We start from the raw sequence: 23,303 nt of genomic DNA, 5'->3' as shown, positions 1-23,303 counted from the left end.
AAAGAAAGAAAGAAAGAAAGAAAGAAAGAAAGAAAGAAGGAAGGAACAAAGGAAGGAACAAAGGAAGGAAGGAAGGGAAAGATCATAGCAAAACAAAAGAGCATCAACAATGCTTTTTTTTTTTTTTTTTTTTTTAAGAATTCAAAATAGAGCTTACCGGGAAGATCTGGAAGAGGTAGAGCTTAGAAACATGGCATTTCTTGACTTGCCCATAAACTGGTACAGGAACTTGGACATTCTTCAGGTACTGAGAAAACAGTACAATGAGGAAGATGGTCCTGGAATGGAAAGAAATGAAATCTCAGGCACTGCTCTTTATGAAAAGATTTCAGATCTTCCTTAGGTCATCCTCTCGACTGCTTCTTTTTCTCTTCTGGTACGACTCTCTCATTCTTCCATCTAGACGATGGGTATAAACCTCCTAAAGCAATTCCTGTCCTTTCCGATTCATCCTTAATGCTACTGCCTGTGTAAACATCCAAATGAACTGCCCTGATCATGTCATTCCTCTACTCAAGAATTTTTGGTGGCTCTGTCTACCAAATATAACAGAAACTCCTGACCCTCATAGTTGAAGCCCTGCTAGATGGTGCATTAGACAGAGTACTGGGTTCAAATTCAGCTTCAGACATTAGGTGTGTAACCCTGGGCAAGTCACTTAACTCTGTTGGCTTCAGTTTCCTCATTTGTAAAATGAGGGAGAGAAGGACATGGCAAACCACCCCAGTATCTTTGCCATGAAAACCCCAATGGCGTCAGGAAGAGGTGGACACAGCTGAAATGACTGAAAAAAAAACAAAACAAAACAGAAATCTGGCTCTAAGCTACCTTTCCAGTTTAATTTCGTGTTGTTTTCCTTCACATGGAGAGCTGGCTCCAGAGCCAGAAAAATGGGGTCTCAGATCCTACCTCTGACAAATGCTGGTTGTGTGACCCTAGACAAGTCATTTAACCTCTCAATGCTCTAAGCGACTCTCTAAGACTAAGTTGCAGAGAAGGTGCCCACCTGCATTGGTGGAGAGAATTACCTGATGCGAGATACCTGACCCAACCAAGAAATCCCAGGTCCAGACTCTATTCCTCCCCCATCGTGACTTCAGATACTCTCTAGCCTGGTCAAACTGAGCACTCTTCATTCTCAGTTCTTAGGCTGTCCTCTCCTACTGGGCTATTTCTCACAGCTAGAAGATAATCTTTTCTCTCTAATTTCCATAAAGTAAAATCTTTCCTTTCATTCTTGGCCCAACTCGGGACCTGTCTCCTCCATGAAGCCTTCTCTGCACTGGATTTGGGGTCAGAAAACCTGGATTCGAGTTCCAGCTCTCCTCCTTACTCTCTCTGTGACTTCTGTAGGGTTCAGCTTCCTGATCTGTAAAATGGAAGGATTAGCTCCTTGGGGACCCTTAAGGTGCCACATAGCTCTGTCCTAAAACCCCACGCAAAGAAGTGCCCATGCATCGATCAGTAAGCATTGATTAGGTTTTTACCGTGTCCTAAGGCTCTGTGCTAAGAGCCAGCCAGGGATGCAAAGAAAGTGCAAAAACAGCCTCTGCCCTCAAGGAGCCTTCTGGGGGGGCGGGAAGGGGATACAACATGGACATTAATCTGAGCATACAACATAGTTCAGAAGAGCTGGGGGTGGTCTTGGTGGGGAAGGTCCTGGCAGCTAAAGGAATGGGGAAGGCTTCCTATAGGAAGGGGCTCTTGGGCTGAGTCTAAAAGGAAGCCGGGGTCAAAAGAGGAAAGGTGAGGAGGGAGAAGAACATTCGGGCATAAGGGGCAGCCAGAAAAAAGGCCAAGAAATGGGAGATTTAGCACTGCTGAAAGAGCAATTAGGCTAGCATGGGAGAACCATAGAGGAAACTCTGAAGGATAGCAAGGGGGCAAAATGCAAAGAGCTTTAAATGCCCCACAAAGGTTCGTATTTAATATCAGAGTCCTAGGAAACCCCAGGAGTTTTCTGAGTAGGGAGGAGATAATAAGGTCAGACTATACTTCATTTATTTATTTGTTTCGAATAGCCCTTACTGTTTATCTTAGAATCAATACTGTGTATTGGTTCCGAGGTAGAAAAGTGGTAAGGGCTAGGCAATGGGGGTCAAGTGACTTGCCCAAGGTCACCTCGCTAGGAAGTGTCTGAGGCCAGATTTGAACCCAAGATGCCCTATCTCTAGACCTGGCTCTCCATCCACTGAACCACCCAGCTGCCCCTCAGACTATACTTTAGCAAAATACTTTGGCAGCTTTGTGGAAGATGGAGGGTTTGTTCCTTTGATTATATTTCTATCCTCAGCAGTGGTGACTAGCACATAGCAGATGTCTAATAATAAATACATGTTGATTGATTGATTGATTAGGAGACACTTGAGGCAGAAAGTCCAATTAGAAGTCCAAATGGGAAGTAATGAGGATCTATACTAAAGTTATGGCTGTATATGAGAGATTTGGTGAAGGTAGAAATGACAAGATTCATTAACAATTGGATTTGTGGGGTAAGCAAGTGTGAGGACCTGGATGACTAGGAAAGATGGTGGGGCCATGGATGGTACTAGATAAATATGGGAGGTGGGCGGATTGGGTGGGTGGCTAATGAGTTCTGTTTTAGGTCTATTGAGTTTGACACCTGTATGGCATTTCCACTTTGAAAAGTCGAAAAGGCAGTTGATAATTTGGAAATGGATCTCAGAAGAGGGCGTAGGGCTCAATATTCAGACCTGGAAATCCTTTGCATAGAGATAATCATTTAACTTATGGCAACAAGATCACTGAAGGACAGATCATAAAGAGAAAAGAGAAGAGGGTGCAGGACAGAGCCTTGGGACATTCCCACGTTAGTGGACATGGCTTGGCTGAAGATCAGCATAGGAGACCTAGAATGAGCAAAGAGCCAGAAATGAGCCAAGAGGGAATAAAGTCGCAAAAACCCAGAGAGGAGAGTACATAGGATGAGAAGATGTTCAACAGCGTCTAGTGCTAGAGAGGTCAGGAAGGATGAGGATTGAGAAAATGCTTTTAGATTTGGGAATAAAAAGTAGATTCTGTGCCCAAGGGGCTGAGAAGCCGGGTCGCAGCTGCTTTAGAAGAGAATGAGGGGAGAGGAAGGAGAGGCACCAGGTGTCGATGACTTTTTCAAGGAATTTAATTAGAAGGGTAGAAGGCATATAGGATGACAGCTAGTGGGAATAGCAGTATCAACAGATTTTTTTTTAATGATGGAGGAGACTTGGGCTCATTTGTAGGCAACGGGAAAGGAACTAGTAGTAGAGATAGAAGATTAGAGGAAAGCTAAAGACGGCGGGGGCAGATTGCTGGAGAAGAGGGAGACCAGGGGACAAAGAACACATGTTGAGGTATAGATTGAAGGGTATAAATTGGCTCCACAAGTAGAAGGGCCATCCCTCCATCAGAGGCTCAAGTGAAAGTGGAGCTAGTTGGGCATGTATGGCACTAATAGTGATTAGGTGGCACAGTGGATAGAACACTGGGGCTGGGGTCAGGAAGACCTGATTTCAAAGCTGGCACTTACTAGCTGTATGACCCTGGGCAAGGCTCTTAACTCTGTTTGCCTCAGTTTCCTCATCTGTAAAATGAGCTGGCAAAGAACATTCCAAATGGGGTCAAGAAGAGTCAGGCACAATTGCACAACTACTAGTTACAGCAGGGTGCTGATGAGGCTGACCTCAGCCCATCTGGTGCCTATCTTGGTTATCCCTTGCCACAAGCTGCGCCCTTAACGATGAACAAATGTTCTGTAAGTGAGGACCCCTAGGACAAGGGGGATGCGTGGCCATAGTGCATCCAATGCCTTCTCCACTGATGGAAAAGTCCTTCACAGGCGATGTCTTCCTGGCTCTGGGTGAGCAGAGGAAGGACAGCGTTGCTACGACTCTCTTGGCATAGACCTCAGAATCCAGCCTATTTAAAGGGTTATTTATGATCTAGTTGGCTCCAGAAGAAAGAACTAGAAGCAAAGGGAGAGAAGCTGGAAAGAGACAAGTTTCGTTTCTTTTGTAAAGAAAGATTTTCTAACAACTAGCATTCTTCAAAGGGGGCAGTGGGCTGCCTTAGGCAAGCCTGGATTTCCCTCACTAGCCCGCTTCATTCATCGTTTTGGAGCAAAGGCTCGGGAGTCTCATCAAGTCTGCTGTAGAGAGGAGATTCCTTTTCAAGAATGACTTGGACTCCATGGACCTCGGGACTCCTTTCCAACTTTGAAATTCTGGGATTCTATCAACTATTAGTGAGTCAAAGCATTCATGAACTACAACGATTACTGATCACAAGGTGACTTTCTCAGTAACTGAGATTCTAGGCTCATCCCCAAAGAAGCTGGCCTCTCCAAGGAAAACTTACATGGCAGAGATGCCCCAGTGGATCCCAGCATCATTCCCTGCGGAGTCAAAGAGAGGCAAAGCCACAAGGGAGATGGTTGGGGCAATGGTCAGGGGGCCAATGAAGCGCATCAGGAAGCCAATGAGGCCAGAGAATCCCACAATGATCTGGACACAAGAAGCCACCATGATGGCACCCTGTAACTGAAAGAGAAGAACTATACCTTTATATTTTTTGAACCATTTCTTGAATCTGTCAGAACTAAATGTTTTAATCTAGTACCAGTCTGTCATGCCCCGCTATAAACTGCATTATTTAAGCCAGCAGATCAATAACACCTAAACCATGGATGTTTTAGGGAGTAGGCAGGGAGGCTGGTTGCGAGGCTGAAATTTAAAGAACCAGTGGAAGGACATCGCCAGGATGAGCAACTTTGCCAAGTCCAAATGTGGAAAAGATGGACATGAAAAGAGAATTTCTTGATTTGGTGGAGGATGGGTACATGATCATGTTTCCCTGGTAGTATGGTTTGTCTGGCTAGTATAATAATGAGCAAGCCTAGTTGCGTGACCTTTGAAAAGTCAGGATTCTAACTTCTTAGAGAGACACCCTGATCCCTAAGCAATGGCAAAGTCCAGTTTGGTCCAATTGAGGCACAGTCTAGTATGGTAAGCAGACATGTTGGATTTGGAAGCTGTGGGACATGAGCTCAAATCTCACCTCTGACATTTGCTATCCAGCCATATCACTTCTTATCTCTGCATCTCAGATTTCCCATTTCTAAAATGCAGTTGTGATAGTAGCTGTTCTTTCTACCTCACAGAACAATTTGATAAGTTTTGTGCAGTGCACTTTGCAAACTTCCAAGTGTGGTATAAATATCAGCTATTAGGATCATCATTCAATTCTACTCATCCCCCAAAATGTGCAAGACACTGTGCTAAGTTTTTGCCTTTCCCTGGCCCAGAGAAAGAGCTGACGGGAAGGAGCTCACAGCCGCATCGTCTGTGGGATTGACCACCTGAGGGCACACTATGTGCGTTGGGGCTGTAGCACATCTAAGGACACGCACTGAACCTCCAATTTCATGGACACAGTGAGCTCTTGAGTGAAGAAACTCCTCTTCCAGGGCAGGTTGGCATCTTCTCTCTACTTTATAATCTAGAGCTTTCTGAGGGAATATGAGTCTGTAATAAATTCTAGAACTTTCTGAGGGAATATGAGTCTAGAATAAAGTCTAGAGCTTTCTGAGGGGATATTAGTCTAGAATAAAGTCTAGAGTTTTCTGAGGGAACATTAGTCTAGAATAAAGTCTAGAGCTTTCTGAGGGAATATTAGTCTAGAACCCTCTAGAGCTTTCTGAGGGAGCATTAGTCTAGAATAAAGTCTAGAGCTTTCTGAGGGAGCATTAGTCTAGAATACTCTAGAGCTTTCTGATGGAATATTAGTCTAGAATAAAGTCTAGAGCTTTCTGAGGGAGCATTAGTCTAGAATACTCTAGAGCTTTCTGAGGGAACATTAGTCTAGAATAAAGTCTAGAGCTTTCTGAGGGGATATTAGTCTAGAATACTCTAGAGCTTTCTGAGGGAATATTAGTCTAGAATAAAGTCTAGAGCTTTCTGAGGGAGCATTAGTCTAGAATAAAGTCTAGAGCTTTCTGAGGGAGCATTAGTCTAGAATAAAGTCTAGAGCTTTCTGAGGGAGCATTAGTCTAGAATAAAGTCTAGAGCTTTCTGAGGGAATATTAGTCTAGAATAAAGTCTAGAGCTTTCTGAGGGAACATTAGTCTAGAATAAAGTCTAGAGCTTTCTGAGGGAACATTAGTCTAGAATAAAGTCCAGAGCTTTCTGAGGGAACATTAGTGTAGAATACTCTAGAGCTTTCTGAGGGAATATTAGTCTAGAATAAAGTCTAGAACTTTCTGAGGGAACATTAGTCTAGAATAAAGTCTAGAGCTTTCTGAGGGAGCATTAGTCTAGAATACTCTAGAGTTTTCTGAGGGAACATTAGTCTAGAATAAAGTCTAGAGCTTTCTGAGGGAACATTAGTCTAGAATAAAGTCTAGAGCTTTCTGAGGGGATATTAGTCTAGAATACTCTAGAGCTTTCTGAGGGAATATTAGTCTAGAATAAAGTCTAGAGCTTTCTGAGGGAGCATTAGTCTAGAATAAAGTCTAGAGCTTTCTAAGGGAATATTAATCTAGAATAAAGTCTAGAGCTTTCTGAGGTAAGACTACTCATGGAGCGGGGGAGGTCACAGATTTGAAACCAGACCTTCCTGATTTTTAGTCCAACTCTCTATCTACTATTCTACACCACCGCTCCTTAGGCAGCCATACGTCTCATACAGAAGAGCCATCAACATAAATGAAGCTACTTCCCAAGAATCCTCAGCAATATTTTGAGACTTCATAAAGTAAATAGTTGAGGTGGATGGAGTGCAGGGCTTGAAGTCAGAAAGACTCATCTTCCTGAGTTTAAATCTAGCCTCAGGCACAGCACACTTACTAGCTGTGTGACCCTGAGCAAGTCTCTTCATTCTGCCTCAGTTCACCCTCTGTAAAATGATCTAGAAAGAAGGAAATAGGGTGCAGCTAGGTAGCTCAGTGGATTGAGAACCAGGCCCAGAGACAGGAGGACCTGGATTCAAATCTGGCCTCAAACACTTCCCAGCTGTGTGACCCTGGGCAAGTCACTTAACCCCCATTGCCTAGCCCTTACTGCTCTTCTGCCTTGGAACCAATACACAGTACTGATTCCAAGACAGAAGGTAAAGGCTTAAACAAACAAATAAATAAATAAAATAAAAAGAAGGAAATGGCATACTACTTTATTATTATTGCCAAGAAAATCCCAGATAAAGTCATAAAGAGTCAGATACAACTGAAATGACTGAACCAAGGTGAATGGTTAGTATTTCTTGGTATAGTCAACTCAAAAGAGATTGGCAACATTCTGTTTAGGAGTCTGGAATTTAAAATACCACAATACACGTGGTCTGTGTCCTGTAGCAAATGACCGGATGGCCTCGAGGAGCCCAGACATCTGGATTGCAGATTAGGGAGGGCGATCTTGAAGCTTCCACTTCCCATCCCATCAGAGTAGGAGCTTTCCTCTCTTCTAGTTAATCCTCTATTGTAAATCAGCATGGGTCCATGTTAGGTTAGGCTCCAACAAACCTAAACCCTGGGCCCAAATCAAAGCCAATCCAGTGTTCATTTCTCAATCCCAACCTGCCCTTATGTTAGAGAAAGTAGCAGAAACAAACTACTGAGGATAAAACTGTATAAGAAAAATTTCCCCATATTTACATCTCAATCTAGCTAGTAATGCCCGATTAGACATCGTCAAGGGCTCTGGCCCAGCAACAACAGGTCAGCCATCAGGCCTTTAGATATTTCTGGAAAGAGCTCATTAAACTAACTCAATTAACCATCTGAGAAAGTCTTCAGAATACTGAGAGCCTGTTGGATCCTTTTGAGGAAGGGGGAAAGAAGAACCGGGATTTTTCCTACCCAAACCCTATGATGTCTTTCTCCTGTTTTTTTATTTTTGCTCACAAGTAATGTTCTTAAATGGATTTGAATGATTTCAGATAGTTTCCTGCACTGAGTCAAAATTGTCACAAAAAGATACACCTGTAAGTACACTGACAAATTTTTACATAAAGGCCATAGCATCATGTATACCCACTTTAACCCTGGATGTGTCCATGCATCCTCGAGCTGGTATTTCTCTATAACCCCCCAATAGCCCCACCTATCTCCCCCTGGTTCGCTGGGTTGATTAGGAGAGTTACTGAGAGCCATTATGCCAATCTTTTGAAAAATTTAGACGAAAACTATAAAAGTTTCAAAGTATTAGGTATGGCACCATTTTACTTCTGACGGTCTCTCTGGCAGTCCCTTCTTCCCCATTTTTAGGTCTGCTATTACCTCTGAGTCCCATCATTTCCCTGGGCCAGCTCTCAGCAGTTTCTCCCCAGAATTACCTCTCGTATCCTCTTCTGCCATTCCTCAGTGAATTCTGGAGAACTGACATTCACTTGGGTAGCATTGAGGGTCCATTCAGGGCATTTCCAGGCAGGGAGAGAGAGCATGGCCAAGGAAGGGGCCAGAAAGGCAAATGTGCCACCCTGGAGAATAGGTAACCTAGCAAAAGAGAGAAACAATACGGTTAGTTGACCACTTCTTTTCATTCAGCCAGGAAAGAACATCATCTGGGACTGGCATGGTGATTGATTTTAGGATCATCATTTGATGCAATTCAACCAAAAATAAATTGTTAAATACCTACTATGTTGAAGCTTTTCCTGATATTTTCTCATTCCAATGTAAATATCAAAGTAGGAGAGGACAATTCCTAAAGACAGTGGTGCTACTTACAGTTGCATTAGTGATTTGGTTGCATTTGTGTTCCAAGGAGTATTAGAATTAGCAGGTGGTAGGATGGACAGAGAATTGGGCCTGGAGTTAAGAAAACCTGAATTCAAATTCAGCCTCAAGTTCATACTAGCTCTGTAACCTTGGAAAAGTCACTTACTATCTTTCTTCAACTATAAAATGAGGATAATAATAGCACCTGCCTCCCAGGGCTGTTGAGAAGATCAAACAAGATGATATTTATAAGGCGCTTAGCACAGGGCTTGGCACATAGAAGTTCCTTAGTAAATATTTATTTATTTCTACTCCAACTTCACTGACAGATAGTTTTCTACCTCTACTAAAATACATTCAGTGATGACATTCTTATACTATACAAGACAACCCATTCTTTCTGGTATGGCAGTCTGGTTTGTTGGTTTGTTCTTTTAAATAATTTATATATATATATTTTTTAATCTGCCATTTTGCAACTTCTACCTATTGGTCCTAGTTTTGCCCAGTAGGACTACATAAGACAAGTCTACTTTCCCTTCCCCACGACAGCCCTTACAATATCCCATTTTCCTTCAACTCTTCCTCATATGAGCTGTTTTCAAATTCCTTTACAACTGTGCTCGTCCTCTTTTAAGATTTGTTCTAGTTTGTTAAAGTTTTGATAAGATTGAATCACAGGGATGGTTCCTCATAAAAGGAAATGCCTCAAACTGAAGAATAGGCAGCCTAGTATGTTGGGGGGGAAAGATGCAGCGGGGGAAAGTATTGTTCAGTGAGAGTATGGTCCAGGATAGTGATTTCTAATGTAGAAGCCAAGGATCAATGTTGGCCTATGCTAGTCTCTCAGTTAGTCCGTGTCTAAAGCTGGTGCCCAAGTTAAGGAAGGTCCCATTGAGCACAGAGGAGGAAGAAGTTATTTATTCTAGGTTCATTTACTCTGGTACTCCCAGAAATCTGTGGTTTTACTCCCTTCACCAATTCAGATAGAAACCCCGTCGCCCCTTGGTAAATAAATAGTTTAATGAATTTCTGCAGCCAAAAAAAAAAAAAAAACCCAACGCCAGTAAAACCTGCCAAAGTTTGTGCTTTGCTGGCAAAGCCTTCAAGAACCCTTAGTCACTACCATGCTACAACAATATGATCAAGTTTTAATGGAGACTGTACAACTTTAACTTTGGTGATCCATCCACCACAAGTTGAGACTAGAGGGATCAATATTCCCAAAAAGAACAAAGAAAGAAGAAGAAGAGCCAGAGAGTAGGAAAAATTATTTAAAGGAGCTCCTTTTTTTGTAGCGGCAAATAATTAAAAACTAAGAGAGTCTCTATCTAATAGGCAACTCTAAATAAGAGTTTTTTTCAAAAAGAGAAAGAGCTAGAATGTAGTGAACCAGGCTACATCCTGCTCCCTACTATCTCTTTGGCCTTGGGCAAAATGGAAATGATGATATGTTTTTATTTTTTCTTTATTCTATTCCAATAAAAATTTACACATGTTTTCCAAGGTTACATGATTCATGTTGTCTCTTTCCCCTCTCCTGGAGTTGACAAGCAAATCCATTGGGTTTTACATGTATTATCACTTAAAACCTGTTTCCATATTATTCTAAATAATGGTATATTAATGTAATGGAAAATCATTGCACCACAAGAAATGATAAAATGGACAGCTTCAGAGAAAACTGGGAAGACTTGTACAAACAGATTCACAATGAAGTGAGCAGAACTAGAAAAAAGAGTTATATAGCAAAAACATTCTAAACAAATTAGCTTTGTCATAATTAAGAATTCTGATCAACATAATAAACAATTATTATTCTAGGAACAATGATAAAGTTGGCTATGTACCACCTCTTGATAGAGAATTGATACACTCAACACTCAAAATAAGGCACATTTTTTTCAGCCAGAGCCAATGTGAGAATTTGTTTTCCTTTGACTAAATATCTACTAAAAGTCAAGTGACATAAGCATTTACTAAGAGCCTCCTGTCTCTGCCAGGCACTGTACTAGGCTACTGGGATGCAAAGAAAAAGCAAAATGCAGTCCCTGTTCTCAAAGGGTCCAAAGTCTAATGGAGGAGACAACTTACAAACAAGTAAGTATGAAAAGAGAGATATGAGTAAGATGGAGAAGATCTCTGAGGCAAAACACTAAGACGGAGGAATGCTAGGAAAGACTTAGGGCTTTTAGGGCAAGGTAAGAGTAAATATGGATAAAGTAGCAAAAAGAAGAAAGGAAAAGAAAGAAAAGAGCAAAGAAGAGAACAGAAAGAAGCAGAGGCAAATGGGCATCTTTGAAAGGTTCAAATTGAACTTACCACATCCTTAAACCAAGTTGTACATTACTGAGATCCCCACGTCCATATATATCTTTTTTCTGTTCTATTATGTCTATTTTATTTTATGTTTGTTAAAAGTGTTGTGTGTGTGACCTATGTGTGGGGGTGTAAACACTTTTTTTTTTTAAATGGACACTGAAAAGAGCCCACTTACCTCCCAGGTGTGGTGATCCTTGAGACTTGGTGGACTTCAGGATTTTATTAATGAGTTACTATTAAAACTAACAAAAGGAGCCTTAAGACGGGGCAGGAGGGGAGAGGGAGAAGCGGCAGAGAGAATGCCTGGGACCAGGCCATACAGGCCGGTCGTGTGACCACCCTGTAAAATGGGAGGCTGGACGAGACGATCTCTAAAATTTCTTCCAACTCTAACGCTTAAGCTAAGCGATGTGGGAGGGTGAGCAGGATATCTGTGGATGAGCAGGATAAGATTCATGAACACCCCGGGTTCAACAAGGCCCCCCGTGGTGTTGCCCTATCCAGTGTCCAGAAAGCCCAACGACTCTCCCCGAGGACAAAGGGAGCTTTGTTTCTGCCTTTAGGTCCCGGGTCCCCTGCACAAAGGGGATATTTGGCCATGAAAAATCCATTTTCCTTCTTCCCTGTGTGACCGAAAGCCGAGGTCATAGTTCTTTGCTCAAGACCCTAAACTAGGACAACGGTAGCCACTAAGCTGCGGTGGGCACCGAGCCTCAGACTCAAAGGGGCGGCCTCACCCTGTACCTGGGAGGCTCAGAGGTGGCCAACTGTGGCACTCTGGCATAGCCGGACCAGGTCAGCGTCAGTAACCGCTGAGCACCCGCACCCAAACTCAATTAAAATCTGGAATGAGGAAAAAGTTTTTAAACTTAGTCATTCATCCCTTATCGTGAATACGGCTCAGGCAACTAGTATTTCCCTCCCCACAATGTTTGTATTTTAAATCCGATCTCCTTGTGAATCCGAAAGGCTCCCACCCCCACCCCACTTCACCCCCCAACATCCACCCACCTAGAAACTTCAAGTCAAGGAGCAGAAACGGGCAGGGGGGAAGGGCAGAGGGACGGTCCTGCACTACAGGAAGTGGGCTGTTTATTGGGGGGGGGCACCCCCCAACTAACTCTCCTCATTGTCAATCGGGAGCTGGTACTTCTCTACTACTTTCCCCCTTTGCTTGTGTAATTTGCCTTATTAAATATGACTACTCAATAAAACTTGTCAGATTCTTCTCGTGACTCCAGTGTCTTTCTTCCTGGCTCGTTTCTACATTATCTTTAGGGATCTTTTATCCACGGAAGTATAAAAAAAAAAAAAAAAACTATCGGGCGAGGTAAGCTCTTTACTTCTAGGTTATCGATTTGCTCTCACCCCTTTAGATATCAAGGACAGTTATTCATTAACTCTAATCCTTTGAAGGATTCACGAGTTCCTCCGTGTGGGGACAATTTACAACCTTTACTAGTTTTCATCCCATGTAGTTCTTGTGAGTGTTTTCCCGTAAACCCTCCATGGCCACACCTACGGCACTACGTCTTCCCCTCGTTCTTTTCCAGGGCATGGAAGGGAGGGAGGGAGGGAGGGAAGGAAAGTGAGAGAGAGAGAGAGAGAGAGAGAGATTCCACGTGATCCTTATGACAACCCTGTGATTAGGTACTATTATTATCTTACTTTATAGCTGAGGAAATTGTGACAAATTCCCGTTAATAGACTTGCTCAGGATCACACAACTTGGGAAATGCCTGAGGCTAGATTTGAACTCGCGTCTTCCAGACTCGAGTCTTAGCAGTATTCTATCTACCCTTCTGCCTACCTGCAAGTCATTTCCTCTCTCTGGTCCTCAGCCATCAAATGAGGACATGGAGCGAGGTGCTCTCCAAGGTCTCTCTAACAGCCTCTCAACGTGTACTTCCTTGTTCTCGCTACAAGGCGAGCCCTCTTCCTCTTCTGGTCATGAGTGCTCTTCTCTAAGTCCTATCTTTTCCGCTTTAGCTCGCCAGTCCCGGTCCTTATGGGTAGCGGGCTCCAGGCGCCTAAAGCCCGTCACGTGTCTTTACCTTTACAGCATTCCCAGGAAAGGCTTGCTGTTAAGCAGAGAAACACTTGACAGCAATCTTCAGACAATGCCGCCAAAGAACATAGAACAAACCCACACTTCTAGGCTGCTGCTTCTTTTTTTTAAATTAGATCCATCAGACATTTGCTAAGCACCTACTATGTGCAAACCCAGTCACTGCCCCCAAGAGATGTAGGATTAAAGCTGCTGTTAATTCTATAATATTGACTCCTCTTTTAGCATTCATTTTCTTGCAGGGCTTTCCATGACTTTTCCAAGGCCTGTAAGCTCCTTAAAGGCAGAAATCATGTCTCCTATATATTTTATAATTCTGGTACCCTCAAATATATTCTATCAAATGTGTGTAGTAAATGTTGGTGACTTCATATTCTTTTTGGATTTTGGTCTTCATTATTTTCTCTGTGTGCATCATGACACTCAGTGGGATTTGACTGGAAAAAACTAATATCCTACCCAACTGTCCATCATTGGGTAGGGGGAGGGAGAAGGGAGGAGGCCTGAGCCTATTTGGGGTCAACTGCCTGAAGTCTAGCAGAAGGCAGCATTGCCACTCAAATCTGGAAGGGGCACTTGGCTGAGAATCAGGAGACCAGTACTGACTCCGATACTACTTAGCCACGCAATCCAGTAAGTCACCAATCTTCTCGAGGCCTCATTTTCCTCACCTATAAAATGGGTTTATAATATTTATTCTACCTACCTCATGGGGTTGTGGTAACAGGAATACTTTACAGCCTTCAAGTGTTATTCAGATGTGAGCTTCTATGAATAAAAGGAGCCCCAAATAAGTGAATAATTTTGGGAGCTGGCTGTGTGCTTTGCAGAGGTATCCATTTTAAAAGTATTTTCAATGTGTTTCTTCTGTTCACACACCTAAGATAAGCTAGAAATAGTATTCTGTTGGTTTTTCCAGGAAACAATTAGCTAAGCATTTAGACCTGTGTGCATTTTTGCAGATCATTTTAGGACTGACTACATTCCAACCTTTCCTTGGCATAGGTCAAGAATGGAGATGGAACAGGGGCTCCTATTAGTTGGCATACTGTTAAGTCCTCCCTGCCCACATATCGGATGCTCGCTCAATTGAATCTGCCAGCAAGTTCTTGACAGCCACACCTGGGGAGTGGTTCCTGAGGAAAGAGATTCTTGGCAGATGTTGTGCAAAATCTCCTGGGTGCCGGGGATTCCTAATCTGTTTTCTCAACATCTCTTTCCTGTTCTCTTTGTACCTCCTGGCATATGATTGGCTCCTTACTGATCTCTCAATCCCCCCCCCCCCAATAGAAGATAAATCTGCCTCTATCCCAGAGCCTGGCACAAAGTAGCTTAATAAACATTCGTGGACCGCAACACCTCTCCCCTCAACAAACTCACATTGTAGGGATTGATACTTACTCTTGCTCTTTTGGTTTTTGGTCTTTTTTTTTTTTTAACCCTTACCTTCTGTCTTAGAATCGATACCAAGTATTGGTTCTAAGGCAGAAGAACATTAAGGGCTAGGCAATGGGGGTTAAGTGACCTGCCCTTGGGGTCACAGAGTGAAGAAGGGTCTGAGGCCAGATTTGAACCTGGGACTTCCCATCTCTAGACCTGGCTGCCTATCTACTGAGCCCCCTAGCTGCCCCTGGTCTTGGGTCTTCTTTGGAGAACCTGCTGCCAGACATGTCATCCTGTGGATGACTCTGCATCCTCATTGACCTATTTCCTGATAATGTCTGTGATTCTTGGATGTCTACAAGAGAGAATGGTGCCCTGGTATCTTCCTCCTCGTCTCTGACCAAAGCTGCCCAGGACCTCTAGCCTTTGCTTTTCTTCTGTCAAGATCAGGATTGGTGGGTTTGACTCCAGGATGAGTTTCTCTTTTTTAAGGTACATAAGAGGGGTAAGTTGCTTGGTTTGATTCATTAGACAGGACCTGCCTGACACTGAGGGATGACTAGGAGGTTGGGGGAACCTTTTGCATCCTGTCTTTCTATGATTTTTAAAATTAATCTGGCTCCTCCTCTATTTCTCCAAGTCCTGGGTTCAAATTTGACTCAGATACCTCCTAGCTGTGTGACTCTGGGCAAGTCACTTAACCCCCATTGCCTATTCCTTACCTCTCTTGTGTCTTGACACCAACAATAATAGTATTAATTCTAAGACAAAAGATAAGGGTTTAAAAGAAATAAGGAAGCAATGATCCAGAGTAAAAAAGACAGTGTGTATGCTAAAACACTTGGCAGAAAAGAAGGATACAAATACCAGTGATATCAATACATTCCCTTCCTCCAATCACAGCTGGAACACAAGAGTGAGGCACATAGTTTGGTCCTTAATGTTTTTTGTTATAAGAGAATGGTCCTTTTTTATTTGAATGGATGATTTTTCACCTAGTAAATGATATAAAACTTTGAGCAGGCTCATTTGTCACTTATAAAGAATATGAGCAACTTCCAGGAGCAGAAACAAGAAGGTGGAATAGAAGAAGGGAAAGCTCAAACCACCATTAGAATCCTCTCTGACCAACCTTAAAATAATTCATCAAAATGAATACTGGAGGGAAAGAACCAACAAGGAGAAGGAGTGAAGCAACTTTTGTGCAGAGAACAACCTGAAAGGTAGGCAGAGAAGTTCTGATTCACTTGGGTGAGGAGAGGGGACCACAGCCTGCAGGAGGCTATGAGAAGTACCAAGGTGAGCCAACAGCAAGCCCCCCACCCCGTATCTACTGTTCCAGGTTCCAAACCTGGGCCCAAGCCTATGTGGAGACCCTGAGACCCTGCTGAAGCCAACAGCAGTGCAACCCCAGGCTCACTCCTTAAAGTTCCAAGTTCCAGCCCAAGCCTGCAGTAAGGTCCTGTGTAAGCCCAGAGAGAAACCCAGAGTTAGCCCCTAGAAGAACTCAAGTCAAAGTTATAAGCCCCAGGGAAAGGCAGGCCAGAGTGTGCCTAACTAGATCAAGCATAGTGAAACCAAAAGCCCCTGCCCAAGCCCAAGGCTAGACTCTGAGCCCCACCACAGGGTTGCTCTAACAATATTCTGAGCTCTTCAAGCCATCAGCAATCTCCTAGCCCACAGGCCATCATACTACCTTGGAAGAATAGAAACTTGCAGGAACCCAGAAATAGAGTAAAGAGTAGCAACAATGGATTGGCTTGTACAAAAATGAATATAGCTGCTCTTTTTTGTCGTGGCAAAGAATTGGAAATTGAAAGGATGCCAATCAATTGGGGACTGGCCAAACAAATTGTGGTATATGATGGTGATAGAATACTATTGTGCTATAAGGAATGGTGAATAGGATTTCAGAAAAAGCTGAAAAGACCTTTTTCAATTGATGCAGAGTGAAATAAGCAGAATCAGGAAAACATTACACACAGTAATAGCAATATTGTGGAAACTGTGATAGACTTAGCTTTCATCAGCAATACAATGATCCAGGCAATCTCTGAGGAACCGCTGATAAAGAATGCTATCTACTTCCAGAGAAAGAACTTTTGGAGTCTGAATGCAGATCAAAGCATATGATTTTTCAGTTGTTTATTTGGGTTTATATTTTGGGGTTTTGGTTTTATAAGATTACTCACAAAAATGAAAAATATGGAAATATGTTTTGCATGATAATACATGTTTAATCCAGACCAAGTCACCTGGCAACACCAGGAGGGGAAAGGGAAAAGAGGGAAGGAGATAAGTTCAATCATTTAACTTAGAAAAACTTGTGTGGAAATTAGTTATTACATGTAATTGGTAAAAAAGTAAAATGTGAGTCAAGAAAAAGACTGGGAAAATGAACAGACATTAAAAAAGCAACACAACCATAGAAAATTTTTATGGAAACAAAAGAAGAGCAAAACACAGACTCATAATAGGACAATTAAAGCAAAGCAAACACAGGCAAAACTTCAAAGAAAAATATGAATTGGTCTCAGACTCTGGAGGAGCTCAAAAAGGAGTTCAAAAATGAATTGACAGGTGGAGGAAAAATGAGGAAGAGAAATAAAATCAACGCAAGAACCAAATAACAGCAGAATTGGCCAAATGAAAAAAACAGATTCAAAAGCTCATGTAAGAAAATCATTCCTTAAAAATTAGAACTGGGCAACTGGAAGCTAATGACTTCATTAGACATTAAGAAACAAAACAAAAATCAAAAGAATGAAGGGGGAAAAAACAAAAGAAAATGTAAAATATCTCACCAAAAAAACAACTAACCTGGGGAAAAAAAGATGCAGGAAAGAAAATTTAAGAATTATTGTCCTAACTGAAAGCAATGATAAAAAAAAAGCCTGGACATCATAATAAAAGAAAGCATTCAAGAAAACTGCCCTGATATTCTTGAACAAGAGAGTAAAATAGGAATGGAAAGAATCCACAGATCACCTCCAGAAATAAATCCCCAAATGATAATTTCCCACAATATTATAGCTACTTTCAAGAGCCACCACAACAAGGAGAAAATACTGCAGCCAGAAAAAACAATTCAGATTCTATGGAGCTACAATCATGTTTACACAGGACTTAACAGCCTGCACATTAAAGGACTGGAAGGCTTGGAAGATGATATTCCAGAAGGCAAAAGATTTGGGTTTATAATCCAGAATCACCTATCCAGCAAAACTGAGTATATTCTTTCAAGGAGAAAATGGTCATTTAATAAAATAGAAGATTTCCAAGCATTTCTGATGAAAAGACAAGGCCTAACCAGAACTTATGATGTCCAATCACAAGACTTGGGAAAAGTAAATAAGAGAAAATTCAAGGGATTAATAAGGTTAAACTGTATGTATTCCTACATGGAAAGATGATATTTATAATTCTTAAAAAAAATTTTTTTATCAGTTTTAGAGTACTTAGAAGGAGTATATATAGACAGAGGGTGTAGTAGTAAGCCAATTAGAATGATATGATATGCAAAAAAAAATCAAGGGTTGAAAAAGGATAGCACTGAAAGAAAAGGGAAGGGAGAGGTGAAATGTGATAAATTACTAACCTAAAGAGGCACAAAAAACTAGTACAGTGGAGGGGAAGGTGAGAGTAGACATGGGCAATGCTTAAACCTGACTCTTATAGGAAATGGCCAAGAGAGGGAATTACAACCATTCTCATTCAGGTACAGAATCCTATCCTATCTTATAGAGAATAAGGAGTATAGAAGGGGTGGGGAGCTAAGGATTTGTGATTAAAAGTAAAACACTTGTGAGGATGGACAGAATGAAAGGAGAAAGAGCAGAATCAAAAGGGGATAATAAGATGGAGTGAACACACAGTTGGTAATTATAAGCATCAATGTGAATGGGATGAATTTACCCATAAAATGGAGCAAATAGCAAAGCAGATTAAAAACCAGAATCCTACAATATATTTACAAGAAACACATTTAAGGCAAGAAGACACACACACACACACACACACACACACACACACAATAAAGTTAAGGGGCTGGAAGAGAATATACTGTGACTGTGCAACATATGAAGTAAAAAAAAAAAAAAAAGCAAGAGTACCACCATGATCTCAGACAGAGCTAAAGCAAAAATAGATCTAATTAAAAGAGATAAGGAAAGAACTTGCATCTTGCTAAAAGGTACTATATACAATGAAGTAATAGCAACATTAAACATATATGTACCAAATGGTATAGCCTCCAGATTTTTAAAGGAGAAATTAAATGAGCTTCAGGAGGAAATAGACAATAAAATTATACTAGTGGAGAACCCAAACTTCCCCCTTTAAAATCTAGATGAATCAAACAAAAAAAAAAGTAAATCTAGATAAATTAAACCAAAAAATAAGTTTAAAAAAAGATAAGTAAAAGAAGTTAATGAAATTTTATAAAAATGAGTACTAACGAATCTCTGGAGAAAATTAAGTGGGAATAAAAAGGAATATACCTTCTTTTCAGCAACATATGCCACCTACACAAAAACTGACCATGCATTAGGGCATAAAAATTTCACAACCAAATACAGAAAAGCAGAAATAATAAATCCATCGTTTTCAGGCCATAATGCAATAAAAAATATAACCAACATGAGTCTATGAAAATATAATTAAAAATTAACTGGAAACTAAATAATTATAGAAACAATAGTTTCATTAATGGGAATGACAACGAGGAGACAACATATCAAAATTTATGGGATACAGCTAAAGTAGTACTTTGGGAAAACATATCTCTAAATGCTTACATCAATTAAATAGAGAAAAAAGTAGATCAATGAATTGGGCATGTGACTAAAAAAAAGAACTAATTAAAAATATTAAATATTAATTGAAAATCCTAAAAATTAAAGGAGAAATTAATAAAACTGAAAGTAAGAAAATTATTGAATTAATAAATAAGGCTAAGAGTTGGTTTCATGAGGGGAAAAACAAATAAAATAGACAGTACTAGTTAATTTGATTTGAAAAAGGAAAGAATAAAATAAAATAATCAGTATCAAAAATGACAAGGGTAAACTCATCATTAATGGAGAAGAAATTAAAGCAATCATTAGAAGCTATTTTGCCCAGTTATATTCCAACTGACAATCTAAGTGAAATGGATGAATATTTTAAAACTATATATTGTCCAGGTTAACAAAAGAGAAAATACGATACTTATATAATCTCATCTCAGAAAAATAAATTACCGTCAATGAGCTCCCTAAGAAAAAATCCCCAGAGTCAGATGGATTCACAAGTGGATTCTATCAAACATTTAAAGAACAAGTGAAGGATGGGGGCTTAGCAGTATCAGATCTTAAACTATACTACAAAGCAGTGGTCATCAAAACAATATGGTACTGGCTAAGAGACAGAAGGGTGGCTCGATGGAATAGACTAGGGATAAATGGCCTCAATAAGCTAGTATTCCATAAACCCAAAGATCCCAACTTATGGGACAAGAACTCACTATTTGACAAAAAGTGCTGGGAAAATTGGAAAACAGTATGAGAAAAATTAGGTTTAGATCAACATCTTATACCCTATACCAAAATAAATTCAAAATGAGTAAATACTTAAATATAAAGTGTGAAATCATAAATAAATTAGGTAAACATAAAATAATATACCTGTCAGATCTGTGAGAAAGGAAGGAATTTAAGACCAAAAAAAAGACAGAGAACATTGCAAAATGTAAAATGAATGACCTTGATTATAACAAATTAAAAAGATTTTGTACAAACAAAACTAATGCAACCAAAATTAGAAGAAAAGTAAAAAACTAGGAGAATATTTTAATAATAAAATTCTCTAACAAAGGTTTAATTTCCCAAATATACAAGGAAATAAATCAAATTTACAAAAAATCAAGTCATTCTCCAATCAACAAATTGTCGAGGGACATGAAAAGGCAGTCTTCACTGGTTGAAATCAAAACTATAAATAAGTACATGAAAAAGTATTGTTAAGTCCCTCCTAATCAGAGAAATGCAAATTAAAACAACTCTGAGGTGCCACCTCACACCTAGGAGACTGGCCAATATGACACCAAAGGAAAGTGATAAATGTTGGAGGGAATGTAGCAAAATTGAGACACTAACGCATTACTGGTGGAGTTGTGAACTGGTCCAACCATTCTGGAGGGCAATTTGGAACTATGTTCAAAGGGCTTTAAAAGACTGTCTGCCCTTTGACCAAGCTATACTACTGTTGAGTTTGTACCCCAAAGACATAATAAGGAAAAAGATTTCTAGAAAAATATTTATAGTCTCGCTCTTTGTGATGGCAAAAAAAAAGAAAGAAATGAGGGGGTGTCCCTCATTTGGGGAATGGCTGAACAAATTGTGGTATCTGATGGTGATGAAATATTATTGTGCTGAAAGGAATAAAGAAATGGAGGAATTCCATGTGAACTGGAATGACCTCGAGGAATTGATGCAGAGTGAAAGGTTTCCCAATAAGGTCAGGAGTAAAGCAAGGATGCCCATTATTACCACTACTATCTAATATTGTACTAGAAATGCTAACTTTATCAACAAGAAAAGAAAAAAGAAACTGAAAGAATTAAAGTAGGCAATGAGGAAACTACACTTTGCAGATGATATGATGGTATACATCAGCTAAAAAACTAGCTGAAATAATAACTTTAGTAAAGTTGCAGTCCACAAAATAAATCCACATAATTATCAACATTCCTTTATATTACCAACAAAGTTTGGCATCAAGAGATAGAAAAAGAAATTACATTTAAATTACTCTAGACAATATAAAATACTTGGGAATCTACTTGGCAAGACAAACCCAGGAATTATATGAACATAATTAAATACTTTTCACACAAATAAAATCAGATCTAAATAAATGGAAAAATATTAATTACTCATGGGTAGGCCAAACTAATATAATAAAAATTACAATTCTACCTAAATTAATTTACTTATTCAGTGGCATACTAGTTAAACCTCTAAATAATTATTTTATAGAACTGGAAAAATAATAACAAAATTCATCTAGAAGAACAAAAGATCAAGAATATCAAGGTAATTCATGGGAAAAAATGTGAAGGAAGGTGGCCTAGAAGTACCAAGATTTCAGACTGATATTAGCTAAGAAACAGAACGATAGATCAATGGAATAGATACATAATATAGAGGGGTAAATGACCTTATCAACCTGGTGTTTGATAGACCCAAAGACCCCAGCTTTGAGGATAGAAACTCACTATTTAACAAAAACTGCTAGGAAAATTGGAAAACAGTATGGGAGAAACTAGATATATACCAATATCTCACATGCCAAACCAAGACACAGTTAAAATGGATATAAGATTTAGATATGAAGAATGATACCATAAATAAATTAGGGGGACATAGAATAGTTTACCTGGCAGATCTATGGAAAAGAGAAGAATTTATGAACAAATAAGAAATAGAGAGCACTATAAGAAGTAAAATAAATAATTTTTGTTATATTAAATTAAAACTTTTGTACAAACAAAACTAATGTAACCAAGGTTAGAAGGGAAACAACAAGCTTAAGGGGTGGAATTTTTGTAACATATCTTTCTGATAAAAGTCTAATTTCTCAAATCTATAGAAAACTAAGTCAATTTATAAGAATTCAAGCCAGTCCCCCATTAAGGATATGATCAATTTTCAAATTAATAAATCAAAGCAATCAATAATCATATAAAAAATATTCTAAATCCCTCTTCATTAGAGAAACACAAATTAAAACAACTCTGAGGTATGCCACCCTACACCTGATTGACAGTAAAGGAAGGTGATAAATGTTGGGGGCGAATGTGACAAAATTGGGACACTAATATATTGTTGGTGGAGTTGTGAACTGATCCAACCATTTTAGAGGGCAATCTGGAATTATGCCCAACGGGCTATAAAAGAGTGCATACCCTTTGATCCAGCAATCCCACTCCTAGGTCTTTTATCCCAAAGAGATAATTTAAAAAGGGGAAAGAACCTACTTGTTCAAAAAAAATATTTATAGCAGCTTATCGTAGAGGCAAAGAAGGGAAAATTGAGGGGAATGTCCCTCAATTGGGGACTGGATAAAAAAATTGTGGTATATGATGGTGATGGAATACTATTGTGCTATAAGGAATGATGAATAGGATGGTTTCAGAAAGAGCTGGAAAGACCTGCATGAACTGATGCAAAGTGAAATAAGCAGAACCAAGAGAGAACATTGTACCCAATAACAGCAATATTAGGCAATGATCAAATGTGAAAACTTGGCTACTCTCAGCAATGCAGCAATCTGAGCCAACCTGAAAGACTTATGATGAAGAATACTATTCATCTCCAGAGGCAGAACTGTTGGAGTTGGATAGGTACAAATCAAATTATCTTATCTTTCACATGAATGCATTTACGGTTTTATTTTGGGGGTTTTGATTTTGTATGAGTGTACTCTTACAATAATGACCAATATGGAAGTGTGTTTTGCATGATAATCCATGTATGGCCCAGACCAAATTGCTTACCATCTGCAAGTTGGGGGAGGGAAAGAGATGGTTTGAATCTTATAATTTCTGAAAACATATGTTGAAAATTATTATTCCATATAATTGAGGAAAAATAAAATATCTTTGAATTAAAAAAAAAAAGAATATGAGCTTTTGAGCAACTCCTCTCCACTGGAAAAGAGCAGGAAAACAGCTGAGTAGCTAGTAGTCAGTGAACTAGACCATAAGATATAGGTTGCCTCTGTACTTTCTCTCCCCCTTCCATCCTACCCCACTCACCAGAAAGAAAGAAAGAAAGAAAGAAA

General features: G+C 39.9%; 1 protein-coding gene across 4 annotated transcripts in view; it reads right to left on the bottom strand.

Moving 5' to 3' along the window:
• LOC123249483 (solute carrier family 23 member 1-like) overlaps nt 1–23,303 on the bottom strand; it is a 45,035-nt gene that overhangs the window by 10,699 nt on the left and 11,033 nt on the right. For all 4 annotated transcript variants that reach the window (XM_044678518.1, XM_044678520.1, XM_044678519.1 and 1 more), the window contains 3 exons: nt 8,323–8,482; nt 4,354–4,535; nt 158–278 (listed from right to left, as the gene is read on the bottom strand). In XM_044678518.1, coding sequence (XP_044534453.1) covers nt 158–278; nt 4,354–4,535; nt 8,323–8,482 — 463 coding nt within the window. The remainder of the gene's footprint in view (nt 1–157; nt 279–4,353; nt 4,536–8,322; nt 8,483–23,303) is intronic.

This window comes from Gracilinanus agilis, chromosome 5, assembly GCF_016433145.1.
Source record: "Gracilinanus agilis isolate LMUSP501 chromosome 5, AgileGrace, whole genome shotgun sequence".
Lineage (NCBI taxonomy): Eukaryota > Metazoa > Chordata > Mammalia > Didelphimorphia > Didelphidae > Gracilinanus > Gracilinanus agilis.
This window is presented reverse-complemented; position numbering and strand designations above follow the sequence as displayed.